Here is a 25,743-nt window from a genome sequence, read left to right on the forward strand (position 1 = left end):
GTGGGCCTCCACTGCCATCGTTCTGCAACAAGTTGACGAGCAATGGACTCGATAGAGCCACATTGGCAGCAGTCACAGGTGCAGTACCAGGAACCTGACAGTTAGGTGGCTGCCTGAGACCTGCAGGTCCTGATGATGTCTTGTACACAGCTTGCTGTTGTTGAGGCTGGGTTTGGGAACCTGGATATGGAGGTGGAGGTGGTGTTGCAAAATTATGGTGTGCTGCAGCTGGGGCAGGAACTGCAGCAGATGAAACAAAAGGCTGGTCACGCACAGCAGCATGTGCTGCATGAGTCATACTGGCAAATGGAAAGGGGCCTGGATAAGCAGGAGCAGGACCTGCAGGTACTGTGCCACCTGCTGGTGCAGACGAAGCTGCTGTCAAGGAGGCTGTTCCAGGTGGTGTTCCCGAGATGCCAGGTGATCGTCTCGGCTGGGGAAATGGTGGTATAGGTCTCCGTCTGTAGGTGCAACAACATTTGGACTGCGAAATGTGGATGCAGGAGGTGGTTCCGATTTTGATGCTACTGCTTGCTGCAGTAGATGCACAACACCACGTGCTAGTCCTGCAGCTGCCACAGCTGCCGTGTCAGGACAGCTTGCACTTGATATTCCAGATGTTGATGGTACTGGTTGCTGCAGGGAACCTGTTCGTCTGCATTCCCTGGAGCTGTCTGAAGGACAATTTCTTGACTCTCTCCTCCAAAACGACTGGCAATCCTCAATGATATTACCTGCAAAATAGGAACAACTATAATTAGTAACTTTTAAAGTAATGTTTCCTCTATTGCAAAAAACTGTATACATATAAAGGAAAAAAATCAGATTCACAACTAAACTGAACATTACACCCTACTGGGTTTTTGCCTTTGAAATGAACATCTATATCTGTCTAATTTGTGGCTTGGTTGCTAAAGTGGAAAGGTGTAAAATTACAAACCCACAGGTTCACCAGACAATCTTTATTTGGAACTGTCACCCATTACTTCCTTCACACCAGCAATGATTTGCATATATGAAAAATGGCAGGTTGCACTATGGTTCGGAGACTGCATTAACCTTCAAGTCTCCACCAAAAGGCTGGGTAAGTTACTTAATAGGTCACAGGATAACAAGGACATATCATCTACAATACGGCCATGCCTAGTCAAACTGCAGTGTTCAAATTAAACTTCCAGTTGGTTGACGAAAACTTTTTACCACAAAAGTTTACAAATGTATCTTCTGATTTTCCTTTTTGGACAAATTCTAAGCCCACAATGGGTGTTACTGATTTTGTAATGACAAATGATAAATACCTGAAAAGTGACACATTAAACATTAGTCATTTCATTCCTACAGCGTACAAATAAGGTAATGAAAAATTTTTAATGAAGGAGTAAAGGTTACAGCTCACCACATCATTGAGGAATTGATGATCAAGGTACATATACAAGACTGAAAACATACCTAAACTTTCGGACAATGCCTTTTCGTAGCTAACTAGTACAGAATATAAATGTCCACACACATACATACGCCTGCACAATTATACTGTACCAGCACTGCAACTTGACTTGTGTGTGGTATTCTATGGGTAGAATGAGTAATGGGGGAAACAAGGCAAGGGAAAGGGAGAGATCTGAACAGACGGATTCCTTGAATGTGTGTGTGTGTGTGTGTGTGTGTGTGTGTGTGTGTGTGTACTGGGCAGATGTGTTAAATGTAATCCTTGGGAAGGCGGAGGGTAAGCTACAGATGAAAATGAATTAGATGTACACAAGGAATTACAAATGCTGCTACAATAACGTAAATACTGTTACAGGATAAAAACAGTCTTTTAGTGCAGAAGTTTGGAGAAAGTAAAAAATGAGTTGGATATGTGAATTAAAATTTGAAGAGACCAATAAAAAATGTTGTAACAGTAGGAAAACTTTAATTTCAGGAACATAAAATCAGGTTACTGTATTCTACAGTAACCTGATTTTATGTTCCTGAAATTAAAGTTTTCCTACTGTTACAACATTTTTTATTGGTCTCTTCAAATTTCCTATATTCATAACGAAAATTTGCACCCATTTTTGTGTTAACACAATTACAAACAGGAAAACAACTGTGTGGAAGGCATTTAGTTTGATGAAGGAGCAAACTTTTTTACAAAATTAGAGTTTTCCATCACCAACCACTCCTTAAAACGTGGCTTCTTCCAAGAGGATCAAGGAAGTGGATTTGGTCAAGAGATTTGGGTAATTACAATGATAACTGAAAGTTTCCTTATTATGTATATAGAAAAAGTTGCAGCTGAAGGATTCAGTGCAAGATATCCTGCACATTGTTGACAAAATTGCGACTGTTGAAAAGGTATGTCTGTGTACTACATGGTACGAGGCTAATGTTCAATACGGGAATCGGAGGGGGACGGAAAGAAAGCACAGCGTAGGAAGGATTAATGTGTTGATGTGAATATGATGTTGATAAAAGTGTGCCTCAAACTGTGGATGTAATTCCAGCCATAACTACAATAAAGGAATTAAAACACTCCATAATTCTAACATTTAAGGAAAAAAAGTAGTATCTAACAATGTACTAATTTAGTATTTAAGTTATGTTTGAAATTAAAGGCCAGTAACATAAATAAAATATTCTTCAAAAGTAATTTACCACCATTTTTTGAAGTTCCTTAAATAGTGTAGAAGAGCAGTTTCACTACATACATATTTTCTCCCCATCTTCAATAATAATAATAACAACTGCTTGTTAGCGTGTGTTGTCAGCCATCTAGGCCCAGCAGAGACACATTCATCAACTGCCGCCTGACATCCATTGCAGGGTGTATGTTGGAATCTGACTTTTCAATTCATTATGATCTTCAACTATAGAAATGCACGTTGCTCTTGCATGTTTTCTTATGTCATCAATCTATTTGGTACTAGACTGCATACTCTGTCTTTCCTTATCTTTTGGAATATAATAAAGTAAAGAGCTTCCTTGCTCCATCTAACACCCGTTCACCTGGACTTATAATTCTGACCACACCAATTTCATTTTCACTATAGTTACATGTTTTTGTTCCAGTTATTACCCTAATATATTTTTGTTTTCTTATCCCTCCTAACAATTTTCATCTCCTTACTGTTTGCTAAGCAACACTCTATTTCTAACGTCAAAGTCAAAACTGGTACAAACATGTTTATTACACACCATAGTCAGCCAGCAAGTTACATTTTGAAAAACATTTTTAGTTGATCAGAATTACTCCAGGCAACTGTATCATCATCAGGTTCTACAAATTAAATGTAAACTTCCAGTATTTTTTGTCCAGTGTGTTGATTATATACTGCTTTAGTCTACTCATATTTCACTTTCTGTCTCTGTTTAAGAATTTGAAAATGGACTGCTGTAAAAGGCTTTAGTGACTTAGAATCTCTATGATTAACTCCTCTTTCCAATTTGAGTTTCTCACCATCATGATTAAGTCTACTGGAAGATACAGGATTTACTTGTTTAATATTCGGCAGACTAACACAGTTAGTAGGGCCAATGGTTTATTTCTCAAGGAGTTGAAGTTCAGATTTAGTTGAAACTGTGTGAAAACTTTCTTGAAATCTCAGAATGCCAAGACAGAAAAACTAAACTAACTAAGAGTCATTACTCATTCTATAATTTTGGAATATATCTGTCAGTGTGGACTAAGCCTGCACACCCCCCCTCCCCAGCCAAACCTAAATAAAACCGGCAACCCTGTCCCAGATGTGGTACCCTCCCACAACCAGTCAGTTCTGCCTCCTATATGTACACACAATACCAAAATTTTGGGAGTGTACAAAAATCTGAAGTAATTTAATTGCACGTATGTGGTTTTTCACACAAGAAATGCAACACACAAAGGCAAGTGTGCCTAAGAATGGCTGCATTTATTCATAAATGAATGTTGGAAGTTTAATGTAATATATTGACAAGCCATCCTTCTAAAATCACTGCCACATAAGGGAGACCAAGGGAAACCAAGGGAAAGGGTAGGAAATGAGGGATATGCAAGAGAGCGATGGGAGGATAAGGAAGGAGGGATAAGCAAGGCATCAAAAGGGAGGATATGGCAGGAAAAAGGGAGAGACGCAAGGGGCAAAAGAGGGGAAGGCACAGGAGCAAAGAGGAGAACCAAAAGAGGGGTAGACAAAGGAGCAAAAGGACGAGAGTAAAAAAAGGCTGAGGATGAGAAGTCACAGGATGCCATGGGTGGACATTGAGGGATGCCAAGGATGGAAGAACAGGGATGTAAGCATGTAGAATGCAGAAGGCAGGCGGTAAGGAAGGGCAAAAGGGCAGGAGGTGGACAGTCGACAATGACCTGGACGGAAGAGCAAAGGGATAGGTTGTGAGTAGTTGAGGGAGGCTGGGAACACAAGAGCAAGGGGGCAGTGAGTAGATACCCAAGGAAGGCCACACGCAGAAGGTGAAACGGAGCAGGCGGTAGATTGTAGGACAGATGGGCAGGGGAGGTCTAGTTGACGGCAGAAGGGCTAGTGAGGTTAGGCCGACGGAAGAAGGGTGAGGAAAGTTGGGTAACGACATAAGAGCAAGGAAAAGTCGGGCCTACAGCAGAAGGGCGAGGAAAAGTCGGGCCTACAGCAGAAGGGCGAGGAAAGTCAGGTTGACGGATGAAGGAAATCTGGACAGCAAGGTCAGACAGATGGAGGACGGCGAGGTCGGACGGACGGAAAGGTCAGAAGGACAGCGAGATCAAGGACAGAAGGGCAAAGGATGTTAAGGATGGTGGGCGATGGACATCGAGAGTGGGAAGGCAAGGGCGGCTGGGCGAAATACATCGACAGCGGTGGTCTGAGGGACATAGGCGGTGTTGGGCCGACGGACATCGACGGCGTTGGTCCGAGGGACGCCGACGGCGTTGGCGCGAGAGATGCTGACAGCGGTGATGCAAGGGACATTGAAGAGGAAAATCTTATACAAACTGTCAGGTACAAGATAGTTTGACGGCAGAAGGTCAGGGTGGAGATAGATAGGTGGAGGTGGAGTCAGTAATGCAGGGTAGAAAGAAGTGGAGCGGCAGGAATGAAGCTGCAGGTGAGTTAACCTATTAGGGGAGAGGTTATGGCAATGGGGTAGGTATTAGTGAAGTGGGTAAGTACTGTTAGAGGGGTCATCATCGGGAGGGTAGTACGTGGCATGGGAATAGTGCATAGCAAGGAGAGTATGCACAGTGAATTTGGGAGTGCACATTGAAGGGGGCAGGTAAGACGAGGGGGAAAGGTTTAGTCGGATGGGGAGGCTACAATGAGGGGGAAAATTGTGTGAGATGGGGAGGGTATGGCGATGGGGAAGGTTTAGTGAGTGGAAAGTGTACAGCAACGAAAGAGCGAGGCATGGCAATGTAGGACGATGGAGAGGTATGCCAAGGGCTTATAAGGGACAAGGGTGAAGGGTCAGTGAGGCTGGCAACAGGCTGAGTGTAGAGAACAAGCAATAGTAGAAAGCGATGGGAGTGTGGCTTATGGAAGACCAGTTACGGTGGAGGGGGCTGGGAGTGGAGCTCATGTTGGGGTGGCGAGGAAGGAAAAATGGCAGTGAGGGTGCCAAATGTCTGCTTGTGTATGTGTATGTGTGGTTGAATATGTGTGTGTGTGTGTGTGTGTGTGTGTGTGTGTGTGTGTGTGTGCGCGAGTGTATACCTGTCCTTTTTTTCCCCTAAGGTAAGTCTTTCTGCTCCCAGGATTGGAATGACTCCTTACCCTCTCCCTTAAAACCCACATCCTTTCGTCTTTCCCTCTCCTTCCCTCTTTCCTGATGAGGCAACCGTTGGTTGCGAAAGCTTGAATTTTGTGTGTATGTTTGTGTTTGTTTGTGTGTCTATCGACCTGCCAGCGCTTTCGTTTGGTAAGTCACATCATCTTTGTTTTTAGATATATTTTTCCCACGTGGAATGTTTCCCTCTATTATATTCATTAAGTGCCCTGATATTCATTGCATATTTCTTCACCAAGGCAGTCGTCGATGGTACTGTCTGGTGTCACTTTGCTGTTGACTTTGGTTTTACAGCATTTGGCCTGTCTGGTGGTTTCTAAACTATTATAAGGAACTTTCTTTTTGCTTTTTTATGTGTATTACTGTGTGTAAAAACTGTTATCACCTCTGATCCACACACAGACACAAGCAGACATTTGTAAAGGCCTGTCTTGTCTGCTTGTGTCTGTGTATATGCGGATGGATATGTGTGTGTGTGTGTGTGTGTGTGTGTGTGTGTGTGTGTGTGTGTGTGTGTGCGCGCGCGCGAGCGAGTGTATACCTGTCCTTTTCCCCCCTAAGGTAAGTCTTTCCGCTCCCGGGATTGGAATGACTCCTTACCCTCTCCCTTAAAACCCACATCCTTTCGTCTCTCCCTCTCCTTCCCTCTTTCCTGACGAAGCAACCGTTTGTTGCGAAAGCTTGAATTTTGTGTGTATGTTTGTGTGTCTATCGACCTGCCAGCGCTTTTGTTTGGTAAACGAAAGCGCTGGCACGTCGATAGACACACAAACAAACACAAACATACACACAAAATTCAAGCTTTCGCAACAAACGGTTGCTTCGTCAGGAAACAGGGAAGGAGAGGGAAAGACGAAAGGATGTGGGTTTTAAGGGAGAGGGTAAGGAGTCATTCCAATCCCGGGAGCAGAAAGACTTACCTTAGGGGGAAAAGAGGACAGGTATACACTCGCGCGCACACACACACATATCCATCCGCACATACACAGACACAAGCAGACATTTGTAAAGGCAAAGAGTTTGGGCAGAGATGTCAGTCGAGGCAGAAGTACAGAGGCAAAGATGTTGTTGAAAGACAGGTGAGGTATGAGTGGCGGCAAATTGAAATTAGCGGAGATTGAGGCCTGGTGGATAGCGAGAAGAGAGGATATGCTGAAGGGCAAGTTCCTATCTCCGGAGTTCTGACAGGTTGGTGTTAGTGGGAAGTGGACGGTGTAACACTGCGCCAAGATGTGCTGGCCGTGCACCAAGGCATGTTTAGCCACAGGGTGATCCTCATTACCAACAAACACTGTCTGCCTGTGTCCATTCATGCGAATGGAAAGTTTGTTGCTGGTCATTCCCACATAGAAGGCTTCACAGTGTAGGCAGGTCAGTTGGTAAATCACGTGGGTGCTTTCACACGTGGCTCTGCCTTTGATCGTGTACGCCTTCCAGGTTACAGGACTGGAGTAGGTGGTGGTGGGAGGGTGCATGGGACAGGTTTTACACCGGGGGCGGTTACAAGGGTAGGAGCCAGAGGGTAGGGAAGGTGGTTTGGGGATTTCATAGGGATGAACTAAGAGGTTACGAAGATTAGGTGGACGGCGGAAAGACACTCTAGGTGGAGTGGGGAGGATTTCATGAAGGATGGATCTCATTTCAGGACAGGATTTGAGGAAGTCGTATCCCTGGTGGAGAGCCACATTCAGAGTCTGATCCAGTCCCGGAAAGTATCCTGTCACAAGTGGGGCACTTTTGGGGTTCTTCTGTGGGAGGTTCCGGGTTTGAGGAGATGAGGAAGTGGCTCTGGTTATTTGCTTCTGTACCAGGTCGGGAAGGTAGTTGCGGGATGTGAAAGCTGTTTTCAGGTTGTTGGTGTAATGCAATCTAGAGTCATTTCAATCCCGGGAGCGGAAAGACTTACCTTGGGGGGGAAAAAGGGACAGGTATACACTCACTATATGTCTGCTTGTGTCTGTTATGTGCGGATGGATGTGTGTGTGTGTGTTTGTGTATGTGTGTGTGTGTGTGTGTGTGTATGTGTGTGTGTGTGTGTGTATATATATCTGTCCCTTTTTCCCCTCAAGGTAAGTCTTTCTGCTCCCGGGATTGGAATGACTCTAGATTGATATACTGCGGTAGTTAGTGGATTGCTGGTTCAAGTCCCATGTTGGTCTACTTTTTTGGTTCAATTTGAAATACTTACATCTCGTAATTGTAAAATTCATTGTCATTTTTTATGAATAATGCAGGTCTCCTTGTTTCTAATTACATATCCCACGCAAAATTCTTGTTTTCATTTCAAATATAAATTCTTAATTATCGATGTTTTATGAAAGGCTGTTAACAAAGATTCCTTAAATTAAGAGAACATGACAATTCAGTTTTTTTTTTTTGAACAAAAATGAAAAACCAATTACTCGTTACTTGGACTATGTAAATTATTTTATACCACAGATGTAGTCTCACAAGACCCAGAGTGAATAAGTGTTGTAGAAACATGAAAAACAATCATTTTCACAACCCAAGGTTGAAAATACTACTATAGTTGTACGGTTCTTTTATTTACAACACGACCGGTTTCAGGCTCTTATACACACATCGTCAGGTGTTACACTGAAAATAGCAAGAGATCAGAGGTGATAACAGTTTTTACACACAGTAATACACATAAAAAAGCAAAAAGAAAGTTCCTTATAATAGTTTAGAAACCACCAGACAGGCCAAATGCTGTAAAACCAAAGTCAACAGCAAAGTGACACCAGACAGTACCATCTACGACTGCCTTGGTGAAGAAATATGCAATGAATATCAGGGCACTTACACTTCGTGCTGTGAGCCTGAGCACCAAGGTGTACAATTATGAGTGTAAGTGCAGGATTGGGAGTGAATTTGTTGTGTGAGTGTATTATGATACGGTATAAGTTGAGTGGGTGACTGAAAAATACTTTGGATGATGAGGGTAGGATACTCTCATCAAAGGGCACTGCAAGAGATAGCTCAAAACCCTGATGAAGGTTACTGTTAGCTTTTTAAAGGCTTGCATGAGGTCAAGTGATTGGGGGAGCACCAGCTGGTGACTTGTCAACATAGGAAGGGATTTGTTGTTGTCACAGAAATAATTGGCGTAGGTTATCTTTTTCTGAACTAACTGAAGAGGAACTTGTCTGCTTGCAAAGGCTCAACACATGGGTGTTTGCTGGTTTGATATGAAAGTCATCATGGAGTCATCTAAGTGGTGGACATCAACATTTAGACAAGGAGCTAACAGAGCTGACAAAGACCAAGTGATGCAACTTGGGAAGAGACTTTGGTTTCTGGAGGAAGTAACAAAATGCCCTTCTCACCATCTAGGTCTCGAAGGTATCAACAATGAATCTACGCCAATGTGTAGTGGATAGGAAGACAACCACTAGGTGATCCACGGAAAGTTAGAGAAGATGGTACTACGCAGGTACCAACAGCATATCCAACAATTTGTTTGCAGGTCTGACCTTGAAAAAAGAAATGATTGTGTGTCCCACTGTGATAGTTCCAAGGGGTTAGGAAATAGGTGCTAGGTGCGCTATCACAGCACAGAGAAATGTAGTGGCCTTGGGTGATATCAGATAACAGGAACATAGTATTCGTAATTCTTACAAAACAAGTCTCACTTTCAATACTGAGGAAGGTCGAAGTATCAAATTTTATTTCTCTGTACGTGCATATGAGCATAGAAAAAAAAGAAAGAAAGAAAGAAACAAAGAAAGAAGAAGAAGACAAGGAGGAAGAAGAAAGAAGAAGTAGTAGTGCATGGTATTTGGGCCATATAGCAACAAAATAAAATGTACCGTGCACATCAGACACACTTTCTTCTATCTCATTTTACTTGCCTGGTCTCCTTCGACCTGCACCGACAGTATACCAAGCTGTGTAAGAGCTTGATCCCCCTGCTGTGCGAGCTGCCTCAGACGAAGTGCTGCTTCCCTTGGAATTGTGAATGTAACACGCACAGAGTTCCATGGCTCCACCTTTGATACTCGAAGGGACTCTGCTTTTCCTATAAAACAGCAACGGGAAGCATTAGACAATGGTATTGCATATCTTCAACATTAGTCCAACAGTGACTACGAGAGGGACTATGAGAGGGAAGGAATGGTATTTTGGTAAAATAACTTATATAAGAAAACATTTTTTCCTGCTACATGACAGCACAGAATATAGCTGTAAGTCACCATAAAACTGCAATAGAAGCGATTGATTTGTCTCCTGCAAGCTGTTGGAGGCGATTTTTCTCTTCCATATCTACAAAAATGATATCATATGTTATGGGAACCTTAACTTGAGAGTGTAGAGGTTGCAACACTAATCAGGATACCTGGCGTTGGATATTTGTCAACCCTTTTACTTTTGTTTCTCGTGTGTGTGTGTGTGTGTGTGTGTGTGTGTGTGTAAGGGGCCAATTCTTCCGACAAGTGGACGAAGATCGCAATATTACCATACAAGAAGATTAAATACCACTCAAACAATCAGAAATATTCCTGAACGATTTAACAACATCTTGCGATTCTAAATTGTTCAAGTTACAGAGATGACAATTCCAACTTCAGTTCAAAAAGTGCAAGATTTTTTTAATCGCATAAACACTAAATAATCAGCTTGATATACCGCAACAGAATTTATGGCGACAGTTTTTACTGCAAATGAAAAACTAAATCCCATTTTCACTACACAATTTTCACTGTGACGAATTATTAAGAACTTTTCAGTTAAAATAATGATCAAGCTAAATGTATGAAAAGTGCCAGGTATATGGGTAGTAAGATGTAATGTAGAAAGACAAAGTATTCAATCGTGATCATCATATGATACTCTAAGGCTTTTAATAGTTTATTCCTGGGTGTAGAAGTGATACCAAAAATGTGACAATAATTCATCCTCCATTCCTTTGGATATGTACCTGGAAATAATCTCTTGTCAGCCCAATACTATAAAATATGACGAAACTTATAAATCACCTATAGTTTGACAAGACAGATCGTATGAAGTACAACATTCAACAAACAACATCTCCATCACTGTGTCCAGTTTGTCCTGACAAAAGCTTCTGAATGCATAGACTGTAAATGAAAGTTAATTTGTTACCATTTTTTAGCTTTTAGAAGAAAAGTATGTGGACACTTTACATAGGTTTGGAAAGCTTACATCAGTTGCAGTTTTATTGTTGCTTTGATCAGTACTGAATAATAACAGAAAATAATAATAACAAATAAAATACAATTGTGCGTTTATAAATGTTATACCCACAAGGGAGGTACTAAGATCACAGCGCACAAAAATAAAATGAAGTTCTTGGGTCACAATACAGAAAACAATGCAAAGAAATGTACTGATAAATAATATCTACATATACAAGTAGGGTAGAGGAAGATGATTTCAAATATAAAGTAACAGAGATAAAGAGAGACGATGTGCTAATAATGAAAAAGGAAATGGAAGAAGCACAAAGCAAATCTCACATTTTGACTATACATCTGTGTGGAGAGCTGGAAAAAAGAGTCAATAAGAAAACACAAGGAAATTGCCACCTTTCCAATTGTACTCTGGAACATGCAATTAACATTTTGTCATAAATGTGCAACTAACAGCACTAGTTACACACTTTATGCATTATCAATAACATAGCTTTCCATCTGTGCTACATAATAATAATAATAATAATAATGATGATGATGATGACAGAAGTGGTATGCAGGGAAGATAACTTTGTTACTTGCAAATACAACCCACAAACCCAATGAACTAGATAGAATTCTACTGACAGATAATCCATAAATCATAGACAAAGCAGTATACTAAAATAAAGAAATATTGAAATTAATTAAGAGTAAATAGATATGGGAAATGCACTAAACAAATAATATGTGTTTTGTTCATTAAACGTTTTTCCTAAATGCAAACTAAAACACTATTACTTGAAGTAATTTTCTGTACAATATGAGTGAAAACATATTACATATGTACAGTTATACTCTAAAACTCATTGCCCAGTAAGCATCTGATTGTATTTTATCACTAATATCACACACACTTCCTCAATCCCTTTTCACTGTTGTATGAATGGTTCTCTACACTTCAGCTGTTGTCACTTGGAATCTCTGTCAAGTTCAGTAAACTCTGCAGTTGTGCTGACAACATTCTCTTTTTCAAGTACAATATAACAAACATGTTCCTCTAGTTTGTGGCAATATAGACTTTAAAAAAAAAAAAAAAACATAATATTTAAATGACTAAGGCAAAATCCTCAGAACCTTTCCCAAAAATGTGGTTTCTTATGAACATCAAATCATAATATTTAAATGACTTAAGGCAAAATCCTCAGAACCTTTCCCAAAAATGTGGTTTCTAAAAAGTCCCATGATGTGTGCATTTAATAATAATAATAATAATAATAATAATAATAATAATAACAACAACAATAGCAAACTGCTACAGATATGTAACTACAGTATAAATGAGATGAATGAACTGAATGTAAGAAAATGCTCTTTGAGGGAGGGACGAGGGTGAGCACAAGTAAGGGGTATTACAAGCTGTTGAAGAGGCTTGGATTGACAAGAAAATAAACTATCAGAAGTAAATTAGGAACAACACATTACAGTAAATTAAACAAAGTATGGATAACATGCAGAGTGAGAGTGAAGAGGAAAAACAGCTACTAATGACTAAACAAAAACTTTTTTGTGTGAAACACATTTCAGCTGTGTCCGTCCAATCTCCTGTCTCGCCCATTTGTGTGACTCTACAATGGTTTACTTCAAATACCACAACTGACTGTAGCTTCTGCCTGAGCTCCACAACTTAATGGAACAATATTACATTCATTAATAAATATCTTGTTGTGCTCCTTAGTCCAAAGGCTGGTTTTATGTACTTGTGCATGCTGGTCTGTCTTGTACAAGCCTCCTGATCTCTGCATAGATAGTGTAATCAACATCCATTTGAACCCACATACACTCAAAATTTCCAAAACTTTTAGGTCACAAAAATTTACAAATTAACAAAAAGAAAATTAGAATGAAACACCTGGACCACATACAAGTGCAACATTTCAATGTGATATACAACCAGATGATGGCAAACATGACAAAAATGTAATGTAGCAAATGTGCTTTACTTCTTAAAGCATTGAGTAAACAGAAGCAGGGACATTTATTGAAAATGACAGGTGTTTGACACTGCATAGCAAGGCCATAAAAAATTGAGCAGGCACAGTGAACAAGACATAGTGAGTAACAAATACTTTTATACTGGTCCAAGCAACTGTAACAAATTATTCTCTCCTTTAACTGCTGCAGTAAATATGGCACAATAAATCCTACAAATATATGTCCATCAATATGGGAAACACAGTAATTAAAATATTTGTATGCAGGAAGACTGAAATACTGACATAATATTGGATGAGATATTCAGAAGACTAGAAAAGAATTAATTAATAAGTGAAACATGAAAATAATACCTTCACACAACAGCACACGTAAACGCTGCACTATGAGCTTGAACTTCTCAGGGAAATAAGGATCTTTGAGGTCTCCTTCACATGTCACAACTGTCTCAATTAGATCACCATCGCTATCTGCAGCCATCTCTAAAATGCAATCATAAAATCACATTTCACTAAAAATGCAAAAATAACAAAAGGTAAATGGGGGAAGATTATAGTAATATATCAAAATTTTTCCTACATATATTAAAACAAACATACACAAAAATACCTTTTCCATTTCTTTCATATCCAACTACTGTTTAGCTAGTATAAATTTAACTAGCTGACACAATTTGCTGCATCAAATGGGTATGTGCAGTGTTCTAAATTGTCACTAATTGTTATGTAATGCTGTAATAGCATACCATATATGCTCTGTACCTTCACACTTTTTGCAAGGGATGCTATGGACAGAAGATTGGTTAGACACTCTTACATTTGGTGCCTACTCGGAGCCAAATTACTACGGATACTCACTACACAAGCATTCTATCTTGGCACCCCGTGCAGGGATGTTGGAACCAGTGGGATACGCAGAATCCCTTATGGTTGTACCCAGCATCCCTTGCATGGAGTGTCAAGTTAGACTGTGTGTACAGTAGTATTCATGAAACTATAATTGACCAAGGAGCTCACAATATTCATTAATGGAATATATGGCTAGCAATTAAAAGTGAAGGGCTTTCAGAAGTAAAAGAAAATGGTTGCTTACCTGCCAATCAGACTCACATGCTCCTGCTTTTGGTAACCCTCCCTATCCTCACAGCCCCACAATGGGGCACAGGGCTAAAAAACCTGCAAGAAATACCAGATCTTCAGAAGTCTAGTTAAACATTTTAAAATTTGGCATTTCTACCAGTTGCCTTAACCTGAACATTGCAATTTCAGCACACATTAAGAACAAAAATAAAAAATACTGCAGCTCCAAAGCACTACGTATCAGCTACAGTATTGCTACACCTCCCCACCCCCCCAGTAAATTTTTCCAATGAACAGAATGTTTACAATAATGTCGAAAATTTAAACACGAGCAATAAAGTGCTGGTAAGACTTAAGCTTACACCTGCCGGCTGAAGATAGTTGGAATCAGCTGGATTAAATTAAATAAACAAAACAAATTGATAAAATCACCATCACGTGGGGGGGGGGGGGGCATAGTAAGCTGAAATATGGCTATACAATAGTAACAATGCAAGGAACATAATTGATTCAACGAGAATCTGAATCAATAAACTGGTATTAGTACTGAAATTCTACAATAAAGCACTGACACAGAAGTAAACAACACATTATCTATGTCATATATCCTGCGTTTTCTACAAATTGGATATATATTCTAAATCTGCTGTAGGTGTTAAAAAAAATCAGTTTTCAGGTCAACTGAAAAACAATTATTGCCAAGCAGCCTGACGGTAACAAAATTAATATTCTATTAAATGAGAGCAATTGTTAAATCGAAAAATATATAACTCCGATGGTGACAACCCTTACACAGTACAGCCTACAATATGTAAACAATCATTTTTAGGGGTACATTTAATGATCAGTAAACACGACCAAGAACGAAATGTAAACAAAGCAATCTGTAGCAATCTTAGCTGTGACTCGAAGATGCTACTTCGCTACTTCACACAACCTGTTATCAACATTAAAATGATAGAAAATCTAATTCGTACGGCAACTGTTGAGTCATAACAAGCACCACTCTAGGCAAACTACTAAAACAATTTCCATTAAGAGCTTACGAATGGCCTGAATATCTCAGGCAACTGGGACGTACAGCAGAAATGACATGCATTCAAAAAAACTAAACAGAGTAATTCATCACCAATATTTCGGTAACAGCACCTGTTAAATAACGTATGAAATAATCACTCCGCATTTAATATCAAGGTAAAGAAGTTATTGCTCTAAACTACGCTTTTATCTCGTATTCTATACAACCCGACAAACTATTTAAATCATTATTCGACACATTTCAAAACAATCAATGGCCGGGACAAAACACTCGAAATTCACAACCACTATTTTCCCTCTATACATGTACAAACAATCGTACATTGATAACAATATGCATACTATTACATTCGTAAACAAACCAAATGAGTGGTAGAAAAATCGAAATCATTCACCATATTTTCAGTTTACATTGGCTTCAACGAAGTTCTAGATTATTGTGAGTTTCATGTGCTGTAAATCATCCATTTCTTTCACCTTCTGCAGTACGTGATAATGTGCACGTAATAAAAAGTCTTACTGTTTTGTGCTGATATTGACACATTTTACAGGCGATTCGTTAACACACACTATCTGCATTTCTTCAAGTTTGTGACACACAATTTGACAATCCGAAAATCCACTATAAATAAACTACTTTAATACATCATCATCAGTTTTCTTAATCCTACGTTGTTCACTAAATCTAAACACCAAACAAAATACGATGGCTCAAATATTGCCCTGCCGACGTACGACCGACACATATGATTCCGCCACGGAACGCAAATAAATACCACTCGAAGCACAAATATAAAGGTTTAATACACGACCCTTGTTAAATTAAATCATATTTGTATCCTCGTATCGTTGCCAAAGTCACACAAATCCAAACAACTAACAGCAAGCCGTACAAGGGGATTCCGACCTCCATTTTGTGACATGGGGGAGTGGAAATCAGCTTTTGCAGCATGCTTGTAAAGTTCCGTCAAATCACAGTACCGCAGGCGTTTGAAGAGCAATACAACACTGCTAAAGCACTTATTATGCATTAAATATCCACGCACAAGACGTAGAAACCATTGTACATCACGTTAAATGAAGCATCCGCATGTAATTTATTCATCCTAGATTCGAAAACTGATCCTCGGTAGACGGAAAATCTCACCTTACCCCACTTTCAGACTACCATATACGGCTTCAGAAGACGCACAACCTACCTCCAGATGGTTTAAATAAAAGTAATCCACATCCATTGCGACGAATTCTTTGATCACAGGTCCCAACTTACCTATAAACGAAGAAAAAACGGACATAATTTGGACGAAGTCATAAACGCCATGGAACAATAACAAGAGCCGCCATTTGCAATGCTCGAAACTGACATGCGCAAATGAGTCGATAGGAATTGTGGGTAAGGCTTCCCGCCGTCCGACAGGTTGAAATAGGCACTTCAAGAAATACCATTGGTTAAGTGTCGTAAAGCGAACTGTAGAAGGGCGAACGGTGAAATGATCAAAACATTGAAAATTAACTTATTTGAACATTGGACAAGCCTACAGGACTATAAACGGCTATATATTTCGTGTCAGGGAGGTTCAGCCCAGCCCGCCATTTAACCTCTCATTCACTCGAAACCTAAAATTTATTAAATTTCTTGCAGCTTTGCTAGGCTGTTTGTAATATTATTGAAAGATGCAAATTTGGGTACTATTTGTGTAATATACCCAGTTCTTGAATTTAGCAAATATTGGATTTATGTTTTATCCAAATCCGTGCGTTGCACAGTGCAATTAGTTTACAATTTAATACTGGATTATGGCATTGGAAAAGGGAAAGGATTTGGAGCCAGTTTGGCAAAAGAAAAAGTTACAATTATCGACCAATTCTTTATTTACAATTTTAGAACAAATATTTTTAATACAATTTATATCTTCCGCACGGCAGAGACAAGAATGATATACATTATTGCATGGTACTACAATTTATGACACTCTTCAAGAGTCCAGTTTGCCTGAAACTAAAACACCAGCTTCCACCATCCTCTTCAGCTCTTTCTCAGCATCATATGTCCTAAAAGCAAACGAAAAATGTTAATTCCTTTCAGATAGCTTCATACAGAAATAAAGGCCTCTGTCCTTTATTGTGCAACAAAACTTAAAAATCTGGTACAGAGTAAAAAGGTACAAACAACAATCTAATAGCATAAAACGACAGGAAAACAAGTGCTTTTTTGAGAAAGAGTACCTCAAACAATAAGTGAGGAAATCAATGTAGCAACCATTAACTGAAAGTTTCTGAATCAAACAGATCCTCACAAGTTACCTATTCAAAAATTCTAATCAACTACAATATCTAAAGCATAGCAAATTTATTAACATGCACCCTAATTCATCAAATTACAAAACCAATAGATGCCTCAAATTCTTTACAACACATTTTATTGGTCACAAAGATATATGCTTAACTTACTGAAAAACTACAAGTTCTCATTTATTTAGCTATTAACACACAATGCTGACATGGTAACTTTGAAGTTCTTGCCTTTGGACAAAATAACCCACTACATACAGTATGTGGAAATTATTCAAAAACAACTGAAATATGCCAAAATATTTTCATTCCAAGTATAGTCAATTATGTAAAATATCTTTATGGAAAGTGACCAATGTTTTAAGAGCACAAATTTACTCACTCTTAGAACACTGACAAATACACTACAGGTGTACCTGATCAAAAGGAAGAACTTCAATATAGAATGGCAGACTAAATATCAGTGCCTTTTTACCTCAAATTAATCTGTATCACCCAACTTTACATCGACATCCAATGTGGATTTATACACAAGTCCACATATGCTGTTTCTGTAGAAACTATAGAACACGTAATCCAAAAATGCTTCAAACATTAAACAATTTATTCTTTTTCACATACGAAAATCAACAAGTCATAAACCATTTGGTGATTTGTGCTTAAATACATGTCTTTGAACGTTTTATCTCCATTACGACCCAATTTGGAAAGAATGAGTACTTACAGTGAACTTATCTTGCAGTACAACCAGTAACTGAAACCTGCTAAATAAACTATTAACATTAAATTGGACTGCTTAATCAGTTTAACTGGGTCTGCTGCAACACGACCTTATGTATAACACTGTATAGAAACAAAAATAACCAGCTTACTTGAAATATTACACTGAGTTCACGATATGGGGCAATTCCTTTATTCTCGTCCAGCTCGAGAGAAATATTGGTCGTCTGAACCGAAATTTAACATTCAATGTGTGTGTGTGTGTGTGTGTGTGTGTGTGTGTGTTTCAGTTTCACTAATTGTATACGATAACCCCACTTTCACTATTTCATTTACAATTGAACTTATTTTATCCTAATAACATGCTCTAATATCAGAGTATAAAATAAACTGGGTCTTACTTATAGAATTCCGCATATCTTCGCTTGCGGCCTTCTCCAACAATGAATTTATATGCTAGTGCAACGCTCGCTGCGAGAACCAATCCAGCTCCAAAAACAACTTTGGACTGATTGGTTAACAAATTCCTCATTTGGGGCTTAGGGAGCTTTTTCGTTGGAACTGCAGAAGACATCTGAAACAGAGGTGCAACATCGGCAATGCTACAGTAACGAACATAACCAGTACTACAGTGTTTTCATAAAGGTTCCGAAATTCTTTCATATACTATATAACTACAGCAGACGACGACGACTACTCATAAAGTCTAACATTCACTTTTAACTGTCAATAACATCATCACAGAAACATTCCATTTCTATAATCTTGCTCAAATTATTGATATACATCTACCTTTCTTCACGGATTATTAACCAATCGAGTTAACACTTCGGAGGATCCACTACCCTGTTCCGCAAATTGTAATCGCGTGCAATGGCGGAGGAAGAACATTAACAGTGTAGCCAACACCCGTACATGTAGTAACAACCAACAGAATACAGAAGTATTGCAGAACATGAAACAGTAATACTTATCATACTGTGTAATAAATAATAAAATTATTTACCAGTAAATGTTATACAAGTTTTTGAACTTACTAATTAATTTATGACTGTCAGTATTCACCTTCATCTCTAAAAGAAAATTTGAATGAACAGTGTTGTATAATATAACTCCGAAACACCGCGTAATTGACAACAAGTATTCAGTTTGAACTTTTATGAGCACTAATGAGTGCATAAATATGACCAATAATGACTACGTATGTCTAATACTACAGACTTGAAATTTGCTTGAAACATTCTGGAGACGCGTATTTAACTGTCACATTTTCCCTTTGTACCTATTTTATTGGAGGTTAAGCAAATGTTCCACTCTAAATTCTGATGACACCACTGATTACTGAATCGAATACAGATGGTCTTGAGCGCTTGAATCAAGTTGCTATCGCATAGAAAATAGTACAAGGTTATCCGAATGCGTGATATGGGGGGAAAAAAGACAAACATGAAAATTATGTTTCGCGAAAGTTAGCTCTGAATATTAGGCTACTCCAGCCAATCATTTCAAATTTTATGCAAACTCATCCATACACATGCAGTGAAATGTGATATATTGCGTTTGTAAGTTGAACAAATGCCGTGGCAAAGTGGATAGGACAATTACGTGTCGAGGTAAAGGGTAGAGACGTATACCAATATTTATGAAAATACTGCGAGTATGGGTACAGGAGTGCGTCCTACTGTGAAGAATCGCGTTAATAATATTCTCAGGCAGTTACACAACAACTGCAACTCCCATTTCCCTGGTCTTGTGTAATAATTCGCCGTTTCTTTAACTACGCGAAATTAAATTATGATTTAGTATTCTTCAATTACTGACCATTGTAGATCTGAAGCTGTATAGACTGAATGTACATTATAATTTTGCAACTACTTCTGTTTGCCAGTGATTTTAAAAATGAAGTTTGTGCATAGCCATTCGCTAAAACGCAGTTAATATTTTATGTTTACTTATGAAATGGGGGAGCACATTAGCTGCCTGTGTCAAGCTACACAGTCTTCTTGGCATGTACACAAATTTAATTTTTATTGACCACAGAAATCCTAACAATAGGACATACACACACTCATATGGGAAATGTCACAGGGGAGCTGTATATATTATTCGATTAATTTAGTCATCTGTGGTACAACACAGAATTGTTTTAATTATTGAGTTATATGATGCAGATATTGTTCATAGTAAGTCAGTATTCTTACAGTGTTTTGCACGAGAAGTGATAAGACATGGCAGGTACAGGATTGAAACACCAGTGCAGATTCAAGGTCCTGTTCAGGTGGGGAGGGGGGGGGGAGGGAGAATGATACAGTAAGTTACAGTCTGTGCCCTCCCCTTCCCCCTCCCTTTAATTTGCAAAAGACACATACACCTTTAATCATCACTATACAACAACAAAACAATAACCATTTTAAAGTAATGGTAATATTAATGAATTGATTCATTATCAGTATTTTTTTATTTTTCATCTTTTTCAGTGTGGTGACTGATTTGTTGCAGCTCTCAATGCTCACCCATCCCATGCAAGCCTCTTATTTTCTGCATACCCACTTTGAATAGCATTAACCAGTATAGTGATAGTTTATAGTATAGTATCGTATATATTTAGACGGTATACAGAGCAAGGTTCTATGCTGCCTTTGCCTCATGTTAATTCATACCTAAGTTATTCCACATCCTTACATGTTCTACTTGATGATGGGATCAATAGAACATGATAAATGAATTAATTAATGAATAAATGATCCATTTGATCCCACTTACTGTATTCAATTTTTGGCTTCACTCTATAATTTTTACCTCCCACAGTTAATTCTGTTACCAAATTGATGACTCCTTGATGTGTCAGGACATGTACTGTACTGCTCCCTTCTTTTGGTCAATTATATGCCATAAATTTGATTTTGTACCTCCTCATTAGTTGTATTGTATTGTATTTTTATTGATCCAGGCAATCATAGTATTGTACAGCTGTACATATGATATTGGATGGGTCAAGAGAGCTATTTACAAGTAATTTTTACAAATTGATTTTTACATTATTTTGTAGCAAGGAAATTATCTATCTTAAACAAAGCAGTTAATACAAATCACAGAACTGTAAGGTTGTACATACAATATTGGACAGGTCAAGGGAACATATTTACAAGTAATATTTAATAAATTGATTTTACATTATTTTGCAATTAGGAAGTTAGCTATCTTTAACAAAACAGTAAATACAAATGTTGTATGGTAAAATACAAACAGCCAATACAAATGTAACAGTAAAGTAGTCCAGTGTATTTCATAGACATGCACAGTATATAATAATCCAGTATATTTCATAGACATGCACAGTATATAATTTTCAGACCTAATTGAACATTTCTCATATTGTTTACATTTTTAACCCCTTTCAAAAAAATGATCAACTGCATAAAAACAATGGTCCAAGAGATATTTTTTAACTTATGTGAGAAGGCTCTTGGGTTCTTTGTTGCTTTGATTTCATTGGGTAAATTATTATACATTTGTATCCCAACATATAAAACACTTTTTTGGTAGCAGGTAGTTCTGGACTGAATCATGTGTAGGTCAGATTGCTGCCTTGTTGCATAGTTATGAATATCTCCATTGAATTTTAGTGTGCGGTCACTGTTTAACAGGTATGACTTGACAAATGAGACAATATTATAAATGTAAGCAGAGGGCAGTATCATAATGCCATTTGTTTTGAAGTGTTGTCTGCATGATTCGTTATGTCTTAGATTACATATTATGCGTATTGCCTCTTTTTGCATTTTGAAAATATATCTACCTCCAGGTGAGTTCCCCCAAAATATGATTCCATACTGTAATGTAGAATGGAAGTAAGCATAATATACATGTATGAGAACAGATTTTGTGACTGATTTTTTGAGTATTATTAAAATGTAACACACAGTTGAGAGCATTTTTGAGATATAATTTGTGTGAGTCTCCTACTTAAGATTTCCTTCAAGCCATATGCCAAGAAACTTGACAGAGTCCACACACATAAGCTCTTGGTTATTTAGAATCACATCAGGCATTTCTTGTTTTTGGGATGAGAGTCTGAAGTTGATGTACATTGTTTTCTGTATGTTTATAATCAGTTTGTTCTCGTTGAACCATTTGCTGAGTGACGACATTAGCGGTTTAATTTTTAGGTTGAGGTCCTCTGTATCAGTACCTTTTATTAGTATACTTGTGTCATCGGCAAATAGTGGGGTATGTCCTGTAGCAAGCTTCGTGCTTATATCATCAATGTATAGCAGAAACAGCATGGGTCCCAGGATTGAGCCTTGTGGCACATCATATCTAATGGGCATTGTGTCAGAGGAGTGGACAGTAGATCGATGGGTGGTTGTATTCTTTTTTTCAAAATTAATTTCAACTTTTTGAAATCTGTTTGACAGGTAAGATTCAAACAATTTGTTTGCAATTCCTCTTATGCCTTTATTTGCTAACTTCTTAAGGAGTATGGTATGGTCAATTACATCAAAGGCTTTGGATAAATCTAAAAAGGTACCAGTAGTGATTTCCTTATTATCCAGTGCTTTTAAGGTTTTGTTGAGATACTCATAAATAGCTGTGGTAGTTGTCTTTTGCTTTCTAAAACCATGCTGGTGTTTTGTCAATAAGGATAGTTTATTAGTAAAGTCTTCCAATCTGGTGTAAAATAATTTTTCAAATATTTTTGAGAATGAACTGAGTTGTGCTATGGGCCTGTAATTGGCTACATCATTTTTAGAGCCCTTTTTGTGAAGTGGGGTAATTTTAGAAGTCTTTAGTAGGTCAGGGAAAACTCCATTTGTAAAGGATGCATTTGTTATGTGTGTTAGGGGTTCTACAATGGATTCTCCACATTTCTTTACAATTAAATCAGAAATGTTGTCACTGCCACTGGAGTAGTTATTCTTTAGTCCTTTTATAGCTGTAAGTACTTCAGTATTGGAGACTTTGTGAAGAAACATTGATGCCTGTACTGGTATGGTTTCTATTAGTGTTTGGTGTTGAGTATTTGGTCTGTAGCAGTTGTTCTTTATCAGGTTTTCTGCTATTTTGCTAAAATAGTCATTAAAACCATTTACTATTTTTTGGGGATCTGATGTGACTTCATCATTTAGGTTTAGTTTTAATGTTTTGTTTATAACCTGCTACTTACTGTTTGTTTCATTTTTTTACAACTGTCCTCAAGCCTTTCATTTTATTGTTAGATTCCTTTATAAATTTATCATTGTATAATTTTTTTGCTTGTTGGATAACTTTTCTGTAGATTGCAAAATAGGTCTTGCAATATGACCTAAACTGATCATCGACGTCATTGTGTTTCATGTGATTTTTTAAGTCACGCTTTGTTTGGCTGGAAATCCTTATCCCTTTTGTTACCCATGAGTTTGTGTGTTTGTTTCCGATTTTCCTGGATTTCAGTGGAAATGCAATATTGAAGTGGTGGAGAAATGGTTCATGGATGGAATTAAATATGTAGTTTACATCATTTTCTTTATAGACCTCTGCCCAGTTTTCAGCCGTTAACAGATAGTTAAAAAGCCTTATATTATCATCATTAAATTGCCTTTGCATTTTGGTTATTGTGGGATATTGTCCTATGTAATTTAAATTTGCTGTTAGTATTTGGGATTCATGGTCACTGTAACCTGTGCTGATGACTTCGATTGAGTGGTGTAGTTTGTCTGCGTTTATGAAAATCTGATCTAGAGCTGTTTTTGAATTTTTTGTGATCCTGGTTGGTGTGTTTACAGTTGAGGATAGGTTGAATGAATTTGTAATATTCAACAATTCATCTTTCTTTTTTCCAGGTGTGAGGAAGTCAATATTAAAGTCTCCACTTATTAATAGATTTTTGTTTAGTGAGTGAATATTTGTGAGTAGTGCTTCGAGGGAGTGTTTGAAAGTTTGGATGTTCCCATCAGGGGCTCTATATACATTCAGTATCAATAGGTTATAGTCCGTTAAGATAATTAAGGAGAATTCAAAGTCTGTTTCTATTTGCATATTATTGTACTTTGTGAGGCTTTTGTATCTTAAATATTTTTTGACATAGATTGCTGTACCACCTCCCTTACTTTTGTTCCGACAAGAATAACCAGCTAGAGTAAATTCGCCAAGTGGCGTTTTTTTAAATTTTGTCTTCTGTTAACCAGTGTTCAGTAATACAGAGAACATCTAAGTGTGGCTTTGTTTTTAGGAAGAGATCTATTTCTAGTAACTTATTAAACATTGACTGCACATTATGGTGTAATATTTTAAAGGATAATAGTGACTGTTTCCCAATGGAATGATTTTTGACACCACTCATCGGGTTTTCTTGTAGTTTTGGTTCATGAAGATTTTGCTCTGCACCTGTTTTCCTTTGGTTTGCTGCTAGCAGGGAGCCACTAGTGTTCTTGCCCATAAAAAATCCTGGCTGTAGGCTGGAGGTCTGCGTTTTCATGTTGAAGATCTTGTCACAGTTTCCAGTGGTACTGATTTGGAGTGTGGCTGCACATTTTTTGCTGTTTCCACTTGGATGTCGTGGGCTGACTGATTTGTGGCACTTGACGAGATATTTGCATAGGATGTTGGTGGTGACTTAGTGCTGACTGTGGATACCTTCTTCTTTTCTAAAACTGTTTCTGATGTTTTCCTTGACGACCCTGACTGCATATTCACTTTTGTTGTTGTTACTGATGGCTCTTCAGCTCCTGGTGTTGCTGTTGGTTCAGCTGCAGTATTGCTCATTCTTCTGAGATTGTCCACAAAATTAGCTTCATTTGACCACAAATATGTTTGATGTCCTGGTGTAACATGTTTTATGGCACTTCTTGTTACCAGTGGGCTTTTGATGGCATTCAGCAGATTAACACACAGTTTCTTTTTCCCATTTTTATGTAAGTGAAACCCATGCCTGGTGAAGTCTTTCTGTTGGAGGAAGCTATTTACATCTAAAGCTCTGATGTGTTCACTGTAAGATGCCTTCTGCATCAAGTAACTGTTCATTTGGTAGATCTTGCAGTTTTCATTTGGCATGTCATATCTATACGGTATTGTACATAGAATTAGTTGTGTGTGACTAGTTTTTGCGATCGTTTCATCTAGTGATGTCATAAAACCACGTTTTGATCCATTAATATCGTTTGCACCAGCTAAGACGACAACATAATAATTTTGTCCTAGACTAGAAGTTTTGTTTTGTATATTGCATGTCGTTTCTTTGAATATAGCATTTGGCTTTATCAAAGACGTAAAATTATAGCTGGTTGTTGAAATTTCGTTCAGTACTTTTGCACAGTTCCTACCGTGACTATCTGAAAGTAACAGTACCTGTTTTTTGTTATTTGTACGCTGACTCATGTTTGTGTTTGTTTTCAACTTACTGCAGTCATTTTTCTTAACCATTTTTAAATTACACGAGAAGTGTTCAGAAGCACTTTGTAGGTTACCTGTATTTACTGTTTCACATTTTTCATGTTCACTCTTACCTTTGTTTACTGTTTCACATTTTTCATGTTCACTCTTCTTCAATGGAGCGTCATTTCTTTTGTTAGTACAAATATTTAAAACAACATCACTGTACAAATTTTGAACTTTTTCCTTATGTGGCGGTTCAGAAAGGTTTTTGATCATGCTTTCCAGTAGCAGAGCATGTTGTCTTGTGGCTTGAAGTTCTTCAATCTATCCCTTTAATTTTCAATATTCTCCCTTAGCAGCACATTTTCAAAGCTTCTGTTCTCTCCTTTTCT

The 25,743-nt window shown here is 38.1% G+C and overlaps 1 protein-coding gene across 1 annotated transcript in view; it reads right to left on the bottom strand.

The window, feature by feature from the left end:
• LOC126092646 (nascent polypeptide-associated complex subunit alpha, muscle-specific form-like) overlaps positions 1-16,305 on the bottom strand; it is a 61,045-nt gene extending 44,740 nt beyond the window's left edge. Inside the window, 6 exon segments of the mRNA XM_049908368.1 lie at positions 2-433; positions 529-734; positions 9,590-9,760; positions 13,223-13,351; positions 13,962-14,044; positions 16,257-16,305. Coding sequence (XP_049764325.1) covers positions 2-433; positions 529-734; positions 9,590-9,760; positions 13,223-13,349 — 936 coding nt within the window. The 5' untranslated portion in view covers positions 13,350-13,351; positions 13,962-14,044; positions 16,257-16,305.
• Between the last annotated feature and the right edge of the window lie 9,438 nt (positions 16,306-25,743).

This window comes from Schistocerca cancellata, chromosome 7 (genome assembly GCF_023864275.1).
Source record: "Schistocerca cancellata isolate TAMUIC-IGC-003103 chromosome 7, iqSchCanc2.1, whole genome shotgun sequence".
Classification (NCBI taxonomy): Eukaryota; Metazoa; Arthropoda; class Insecta; order Orthoptera; family Acrididae; genus Schistocerca; species Schistocerca cancellata.